The sequence below is a fragment of the Emydura macquarii genome, unplaced genomic scaffold (genome assembly GCF_026122565.2).
Source record: "Emydura macquarii macquarii isolate MOO-44397 ecotype Brisbane River unplaced genomic scaffold, CSIRO-AGI_Emac_v2 contig_497, whole genome shotgun sequence".
Taxonomy (NCBI): domain Eukaryota; kingdom Metazoa; phylum Chordata; order Testudines; family Chelidae; genus Emydura; species Emydura macquarii.
The window spans coordinates 21048-30132 of NW_027130634.1; the positions used below are offsets into that span (position 1 = coordinate 21048).

Consider the following 9085-nt stretch of genomic DNA (forward strand, 5'->3'; position numbering starts at 1 on the left):
GGTCCCAAGCATAATTTTTTTAGGCCCAGTACAAACTTGTAAGACGGGCCCCCTCCCACACACATACCAAAATCCTTCATCCCATACACACAATCTCATGAACCAGGAAAAAAATGTCTTCATGGTAATGGGGGTCGCAGCCAGGACCTCCAGGCCCTGGTAAAGTGTACCCTTTCGCCGCACATCTGGGGGTGTGGGGCAGTCCAGGCAGGCTTCAGCGGCTCAGTTCAAGGGGCCGTTGCTCCGCAGAGTTGCAGGACCTGGGTCATGAATACACTGCAGCCTCTGGGAAGACATGTCTGCCTCCAACAGAAGTTTCACCCTGACTGAACGGCTGAGCCAGCCTATTATACTTTCCTTCCCTGCCCTGGCTTCCGGGTGGTTTGCCTGCAGGCCCTGGTTCTGCCAGTAGAGACGTCAGGACCCTTCCTCGGGCCAGGCTCCAAGGAAGGCCCCATCACATTGCGACAGTCCCAATATGGGCGCGTCCTCAATTAAAGGTTTTTTATCCTCACAATCCCCTGAGGCAGGGAAGTGCTCTCTTTATTTTACAGAGGGGAAACTGAGGCCCAGAGTAGATTACGAGATGACACGTCCAAGGTCACACAGGACCTCTGTGGCCGAGCTAGGAATTGACCAGGTCCCCTTGAGTTCCAGACCAGCGCATGATGCACTAGACCCCAGAGGGAGCTTGTCAAAGGCACAAGGGCAGTGGGCAGCAGAGTCCCATTGAATGTGGATGGACAATGGGCACCTCACTCGCCTCTGAACATCTCCCTGCACCTTCCCCACCCCAATGACAGTCTGTGCAGCTACTCTAGCTGGGATAAAGAGAAAAAGGCCGTCAGTCCACAGGCTTCAGGGCATGTGCTGATCACTGCAGGGGGCTCAGAAAGCTGCGCTTCCCCCAAGCAGGATATTGCACCATGAGGGGTTTATGACTAAGCTGGGGCAATCTGTGCTGCCCTCTGTCAGAGAGGCTATCGGATGGGAGGGACTGTTACTCAGTGTGGAAATACTACTTTTGAAACAAGGATGCACAAAAGCCTGTCCACGTGCATGTCGTGGTCTTAGGGATTCAGCACGAGGTTCATCAGCCGGGAGTAACAGCAGATGCTCAGATTCTATGACAATGAGCAGCAGCACAGAAATGCTGAGAGATAAATGAGCACGTCTAACCCTTGGCTCGTCTTTTCTCTCTGGGCTTTTAGCAGAGCAGGACAACTCTAGCAAGTCTGCAAGGCTCAGTGACCTGACAATCTGAGCCTCTGTTATCAGTGAATCATTCATTCTCTCCCAGGAGAGGCTCTTATGATGAAATTCTCCAGTCTCTATTTTCTGCTGTTCCCACTGCTCACAGAGCGCAGGGAATTGTCCCAGAGCCCAGGTCCACCTGAGAGTCCACAGAGACTGTATGGGGGAATAATAAATGTTCCTGTCCAGCATTGCACGTGTCAGATGTGAGATTCGTACACTCATTCTCAGGTCACAGTAAGGAGATTTCTTTTCTCTACTGCATGGGATTCTGGTGAGTGGTCTGTTTATGCAATAAAGTTAGCGCTAAGAGCTCAGGAAGGGTTTGAGTCAAGAATAATCTGGGCAGGAATTCTCCAGCATGGAGGTTTGAATGGTTAAAATTGTTAGAAATACCAAGGGATTTCCCACATAAAAATGGAGCTAAAGACTTATTGGAAATAGTTTAGACAATTATTTGTTTTTAAGATAAGTTCCTTGTCTCTTTAGAGTATCCTTCCATCTGTCTCAGCGTCAGTGCAGGCTTCTCCTCCTTCGTCCCCCCCTTTCCCCGGTGCAGACAGACGCAGAGTTTAACCCAGGCTGTGTAGATATTTGTACGAGCTGTCACTTTGTGGTGTGTCTGGCACCTGGTGCTGGTCCTGGGTGAGTGGGATCACTGTGTGGCAGTGCTCGGGATGGTGGTGGTGGGGAGGGAGGTGTACATGGACAGGCGGGCAGCACTGATGAAATTTAATTTTTCTGTCTGATTGTTGGTCCCAGAACAGTGCTGGGAGCTACCCTGCCTCCGAGTGTGTCTGGGCAGCTCTCAGAGCGTCTTTTCCCTGGCGAGCCATAGAATTGCAGCCTGGGTGTAACAACCTTTACTCATTTTTTTCCCAGTTTTTTTAATGTTTGTTGCATGTTAATTATGCAACTTCAGGCATTTCCCCAGTGGAAATAACCATTGATCTTTGGACCTCAGCTGGTTCCATCTCCAATCGGATCTGACAGCCTGTCTGTAAACTCCTTCCCCATCCCAGGCTGCTCTGACTCCAACACTACGCTGGGCACCAGTGTCTTCTCCAGGTTTCACAGTTACCCATGGCCCCCACAACTGCTGAGACACCCCAAGCTACCCACTACTCTTCCTCTGCAGGGTGAGGTTCCCCGGTTCCACATCTCCCTTGGCTAGAGGGGATCAGTGACAGTTTCTCTCCAGGAGGAACGTTGCATACGGAGTAGCAGATGCCAAGGCAACTGTGCTGCTGCTCTTGTTGCTCCCACACTCACCTCGTGGGGCTTCGGGGTCTGCTGCACAGCAACAATGAGCAAGCTGAGAAGTGTGCACAGTATATAATGAGAGCTGGGAATTCTGGGTCATGTCAGTGCCTAGGTAAATAAAGCTGCCAGGTGCAGGAGCTCCTGGCCGCTGTCTGACACAGTGAGCCACTGGGACCCAGACCATAAACCTGGGACTCCCTGGGATCATTTGTTAGCCAGCTCTGCTAACTAATTAATGGGGACAGCTGTACATACATTCCTCATGGTGGAGACTTTATGGGGTCATGTCAGTATTTTTCTCATCTGAAACTTTCGTCCTTGAAATGTCACACGGGATGCTTCAGTCATGTGGAAACACGCGTAGAGTATCCTTTTCAAAGTTACAAAATTTACATGAGACGTTTCTGCCCTGGGGCTAAATTCAGCACTGTCAAGAATAAAAAAAAATGCCTTCAGTAAGGTTCAGGCACAAGTTGGCAGGCAAAATAACTCCAGCTGACTCCTGTATGTGCTGCAGGGACATGTTCACAGATCCCCAGGCCAGAAGAGGCCATTCTGATCATCTACACTCACCTCCTGAATAGCGCAGGCCAGAGATCTGCCACTAAGTAATTTTTAGAATGGAACTTATAGAGAAACATCGACCTTGGTTTAGAAATTCTCAGTGATAGACAATCTACCATGACCCTTGGTGAATTGCTCTAATGGTTAATTACTCTCCATATTTAAAAAGTGTGCATCTCATTTATAGTCAGCATTTGTCTAACTTCGACTTCCAGACACTGGATGGTGTTAGACTAATCCATGCTAGCCTGAAAACCCTATTAATCAATATTTTTTCCCTATACCAACCAGTCCCTATTGCTCTGAATCAGTGACCTGTCCTCTTCTTTATTTAGTTTCCCCCAATTTTTGTGGAAGTGCTTAAGCAGCTAGTTTGCTGACTGGTTTCTCTCCTTACCCCTGTCAGTTAACAAGGCAGAATAATGAAACCACTGTACTTGTTATGTCTCAGAGAAAGCTGGGTGCTTTCAAGAATGAGTCACAACAAAAGAAACAAGGGAAGTAACAAAGCAGAAAGTCCCAGCCTGTCTTGATAACGTCCATTTCCATGAAGAATACGTGGCTTCTTTCCAAAAGAAGCATTGCATCATGTATAAGACCTATGATCCAGCCAGTACAGAGTCCTCTCTCTGATACCAACAATCCCAAGGAGCTGCCGAAGAAGATATTTGAGGGATAACCTGACCGTCTTTATGGTGTCACTTTAATACCTAACAGCCAGAGATTGCCATGTGCCCTGAAACATGTGGGTATATAGGCTTTCCAAGATATTTATTTATCTGTAACTATTGAGTAACAATGAGTTCCTCTGTCTAATTATGCACTGAGTGAAGGAAGCATTCTTTTTTTTAATTAGTTTGGAATTTGCTGTTTAATTGAGTAACCTCTAGAACTTGTGTTATGAGACAGAGAGAACACATTCTTGATATACTCTCTGACAGTCAGTATTTTATAGACTCTTCTCAAATCCCTTCTTATTTCTCCCCTTTCTACAGTAACAACCCCAGTCTTTTCAACCTCTCTCCCTAGGAGAGTTTCCCCAGGCCCTTGATCTTTCTCATTGCCCTTCCATGAACCCCTCTAGTTCTGCAATGTCCTGTTTGAGAAGGGTGCTCACTACTGCACAGAAAAATCCAGGGGAGGGTGAAGCAGTGACTGATTGAGCTCATGGCATTGTATTTTCGGTATAAATCCCCATCCCGCATCGCAATGCGCATATACGATGCACTTCTTGACAATGAACATCATCTCCCATCATGCAGCTTGTTCACTGGACTGGTTAGTTCCCTTTGAGGACATCGACATCTCTAGACTGGAACAGGGTCTAAATAATTTGGAGCCATCTGAAAATCATGGAATCATACAAGATTAGGGTTGGAAGGGACACTCAGAAGCTCATCTAGTCCAACCAACTGCTCTAAGCAGGACTAACCCCAACTAAATCATCCCAGCCAGGGCTTTGTCAGGACATACCTTAAAAACCTCTAGAGATGGAGATTCCACCACCTCCCTAGGTAACCCATTCCAGTGCTTCACCACCCTCCTGGTGAAAAGGTTTTTCCTAATATTCACCCTAGACTTCCCCCACTGCAACTTGAGACCATTGCTCCTAGATCACTGAGAACAGCCTAGCTCCATCCTCCCTGGAACCCCCTTTCAGGTAGTTAAAGGCTGCTATGAATTCCTTCTTCACCCTTTTCTTCTGCAGACTAAACAAGCCCAGTTCCCTCAGTCCTCCTCATAAATCATGTGCTCCAGCCCCCTAATCATATTTGTTCACTTCTGCTGGACTATCTCCAATTTGTCTACTTCCCTTGTGTACAATACTCCAAATCAGGCCTCAACAGTGCCGAATAGAGGGGAATAATCACTTCCCTCCATCTCCTGGCAATGCTCCTACTAATGTAGCCCAATATTCCAGCAATAGAGGGGAATAATGTTACCATCTCACTGCTCGCCCCCCTTTCAAGATAGTTAATAACTATAATATATTTATTTATTGTTATCAAATGTATAACCCCCCTCGCTGGCCTTCTCTCCTTTCACAGAAATCTGAGCATTTCACATCCTGATCGGAAACTCGACCACCTCATGGAGGCTTTCAACCTCACTTCCTCCGGCCCACTAATATTCATACTAAATGGCATCCCGGGGCTGGAAGATGCCCACATCTGGATTTCCATACCTTTCTCTATGTTCTACATCATCAATCTGTTTGGAAATTTCACGGTTCTGTTTGTTGTCAGCAAAGAGCAGACCCTGCACAAGCCCATGTACCTGCTCCTCTGCATGCTGGCGCTCGCAGACATCAGCATATCTACCTGCATCATGCCGAAGGCACTGTGCATATTTTGGTTCCATTCAAAATACATCACTGTGGATGGCTGCATCACCCAGATGTTCTTCCTTAACGCGGTTGCTGCTATGCACTCAGCTGTCCTTGTGATAATGGCCTTCGATCGCTATGTCGCCATATGTGACCCTCTGAGATACGCCACCATCCTCACCAACACACGAGTCGCTAAACTAGGGCTAGTGGGTTTGATACGAGCTGTTATCTGCATTCTGCCAGTGCCCCTGCTACTGCGGAGGCTGCCATTCTGCGCCAACCGCGTTATACCCCACACGTACTGTGAGCACATCGCTGTGGTGAATAAGTCGTGTGGGGACACCACAGTCAACCGGACGTACGGCCTCGTAATAGCATTTGTGATCATCGGGATAGACCTGACACTCATTGGCCTGTCCTATGGGCTGATCATCAGGGCCGTCCTCAGGATCTCCTCCAAGAAAGCCCACCAGAAAGCCCTCAACACCTGCACAGCTCACATCTGTGTGATGCTGATATCTTATACTCCCAAACTCTTCTCTGCCCTGACACACAGATTTGGTCAGGGCATCGCTGGCTACGTTCACATCCTTTTGGCCAACCTCTATCTCCTTGTGCCCCCCATGCTCAACCCCATCATTTATGGCATCAGAACCAAAGAGCTTCGTGACAAAGTGGAAAAATACATCTGCAGAATGTGATCGCCTGGGGCCACTGACTTTAAACCTGCGTGACAAAAAGGGGAGAAGGATGTCACCTCGTTAATCAAGGGTGCTCTGTTCCTATGTGGCTGAGCTCAACCTTGTGGCAGTTCAAAGTTTGAAAAGTTCCTCATACGTAATGTCTTATTACTCCATAACCAAGCACCGCTCTCTCCAACCATCACCTGATCTCTTCAGCGTCACTCTTCCTCCCACACAACCTGTCACTCGGCCTTTCCATGACTTCCACACCACCAGCAAATGTGGCTTCTCATACGCTCTCAGCCCCATTTTCCATCAGTATGGTTGCTGATTCCCACCATTCCCCACTCTCCTCCATTGTTGACTCTTTTGCCCCTCTCTGCCATCACAAGGTCCTCAGCTCTGCCATCCACCAGGACCCAGGAATCCCTTCCAGTGCTGAGTCTCCCCAAATTGATCTCTCTGAAACGTAACTAGCAATAACTTGGCATTTACCCCTCTCCTAAGTCGCCACTGAAGGCAGGAAATCTGCCCTCAGTTATCAGTTCATTTTGGGACACACATTGCACACAGACTGGGGTCAAAATAAACAAAATATTTATTTAATAGAAAAAATCACAGGTGCAAAGATGAAATAGTGAGGAAAAGCAAACATAGACGAGTTACACAGAAAATAAACAAAGACACAACCTCAGGCTTTCCAGTTCTCTACTAGTCAAGTTCCAATTTCTAATGCAAGTGACCTGTTGTCTGTGAAGGAACGGGTCCAAGACTATTTAGAAGGATTGGACATTCACAAGTCCATGGGGCCAGATGCAATGCACCCGAGGGTGCTGAGGGAGTTGGCTGAGGTGATTTCAGAGCCATTGGTTATTATCTTTGAAAGCTCGTGGGAACAGGGGGAGGTCCCTGAGGACTGGAAAAAAGCAAATATAGTGCCCATCTTCAAAAAAGGGAGGAAAGAGGATCCAGGGAACTACATACCGGTCAGCCTCACCTCAATCCCTGGAAAAATCATGGAGCAGGTCCTTAAGGAATCCATTTTAAGGCACTTGGAGGAGAGGAAGGTGATCAGGAACAGTCAACATGGATTCACTAAGGGAAAGTCATGCCTGACCAACCTGATTGCTTTCTACGCTGAGGTGACTGGCTCTGTGGATGTAGGGAAGGCGGTGGATGTGATATATCTTGACTTTAGCAAAGCTTTTGATACTGTCTCACACAGTATTCTAATCAGCAAGTTAAAAAAGTATGGGTTGGATGAATGGACTATAAAATGGATAGAGAACTGGCTAGAGCATAGGGCTCAACGAGTAGTGATCAATGGCTCCATGTCTAGCTGGCAACCGGTCACAAGCGGAGTGCCCCAGGGGTCGGTCCTGGGGCCGGTTTTGTTCAACATCCTCATTAATGATCTGGAGGATGGGGTAGATTGCACCCTCAGCAAGTTTGCGGACGACACTAAGCTGGGGGGAGTGGTAGATACCCTGGAGGGTAGGGATAGGATACAGAGTGACCTAAACAAACTGGAGGATTGGGCCAAAAGAAATCTAATGAGATTCAACAAGGACAAGTGCAGAGTCCTCCACTTAGGAAGGAAGAATCCCATGCACAGCTATAGACTGGGGACCGACGAGCTGGGCAGCAGCTCTGCAGAAAAGGACCTGGGGGTAACGGTGGATAAAAAGCTGGATATGAGTCAGCAGTGTGCCCTGGTTGTCAAGAAGGCTAATGGCATATTGGGCTGCATTAGGAGGGGCATTGCCAGCAGGTCACGGGAAGTGATTATTCCCCTCTATTCGGCATTGGTGAGGCCGCATTTAGAATATTGTGTCCAGTTTTGGGCCCCCCACTACAAAAAGGATGTGGACAAGTTGGAGAGAGTGCAGCGGAGGGCAACCAAAATGATTAGTGGGCTGGAGTACAAGACTTATGAGGAGAGGCTGAGGGAACTGGGCTTGTTTAGTCTGCAAAAGAGAAGAGTGAGGGGGGATTTGATAGCGGCCTTTAACTACCTGAAAGGGGGTTCCAGGGAGGATGGGGCTAGGCTGTTCTCGGTGGTGGCAGATGACCGAACAAGGAGCAACGGTCTCAAGTTGCAGGGCGGGAGGTCTAAGTTGGACATTAGGAAAAAGTTTTTTACTAGGAGGGTGGTGAAGCACTGGAATGGGTTACCTAGGGAGGTGGTGGAATCTCCATCCTTAGAGGTTTTTAAGGTGAGGCTTGACAAAGCCCTGGTTGGGATGATATAGCTGATGTTAGTCCTGCTTTTAGCAGGGGGTTGGACTAGATGACCTCCTGAGGTCCCTTCCAACTTTAATATTCTATGATTCTATGATTCTAGGTATTGATAAATTTAAAAGTTTTATTCATTTCGTGTATCTGTGGATTTTAGATATATTTTTAGATATAGATATATTTATTCTCCATATTTTAAATTTTATCAATGGGCTTTAGTTTTCATACTATTGACCTGTTGACTATGTTTAACTGTCCTTTCATGTAATTTAATTTAATTTTAAAATTAATTGAATAATAAATATTACTTATAGGTTAGATCTTGATTTTAGATTATCTTAGCTACTGAATACTAGATTGGACGGCGGACTGGCCGCATAGTAACCAGGAAAGGGCAGGTATTTACGCCTGTACAAAGTGCAGGGCGGGAGGTCTAAGTTGGACATTGCCTAGGGAGGTGGTGGAATCTCCATCTGTCAACAAGCCCTGGTTGGGAGGATTCAGTGTTTAGATGACCTCCTGAGGTCCCTTCTTAGATCCTGCATTTTGGGCATCCTGCACAACACCTAGACCAGTAAAGGGGTCTGTCACCACCTGCCTTTTAACCTTCGCCCCTTAACACTGTGCTGTTATTGCTTATGGCCCTGCACCAGTAACCAGCCCACAAGCATCATGGTCTCACCCTGGCTTCCAGCATCTGATTTACTCCTTGCAGGGTGATGCCAACAAACTCTGTATGTCCGTCTCCCCAAGT

At 47.4% G+C, this 9085-nt stretch overlaps 1 protein-coding gene across 1 annotated transcript; it reads left to right on the plus strand.

Moving 5' to 3' along the window:
• Positions 1 to 5172: 5172 nt before the first annotated feature.
• LOC137146939 (olfactory receptor 52P1-like) lies at positions 5173 to 6111 on the plus strand. The gene has a single exon (XM_067538605.1). It carries the CDS (start codon positions 5173 to 5175, stop codon positions 6109 to 6111), a length of 939 nt encoding a protein of 312 aa, XP_067394706.1.
• Positions 6112 to 9085: the final 2974 nt, after the last annotated feature.

What these genes read in the sequence shown, in the direction of transcription:
- LOC137146939 (XM_067538605.1), top strand. Translation starts at nt 5,173, where the DNA reads ATGGAGGCTTTCAACCTCACTTCCTCCGGCCCACTAATATTCATACTA.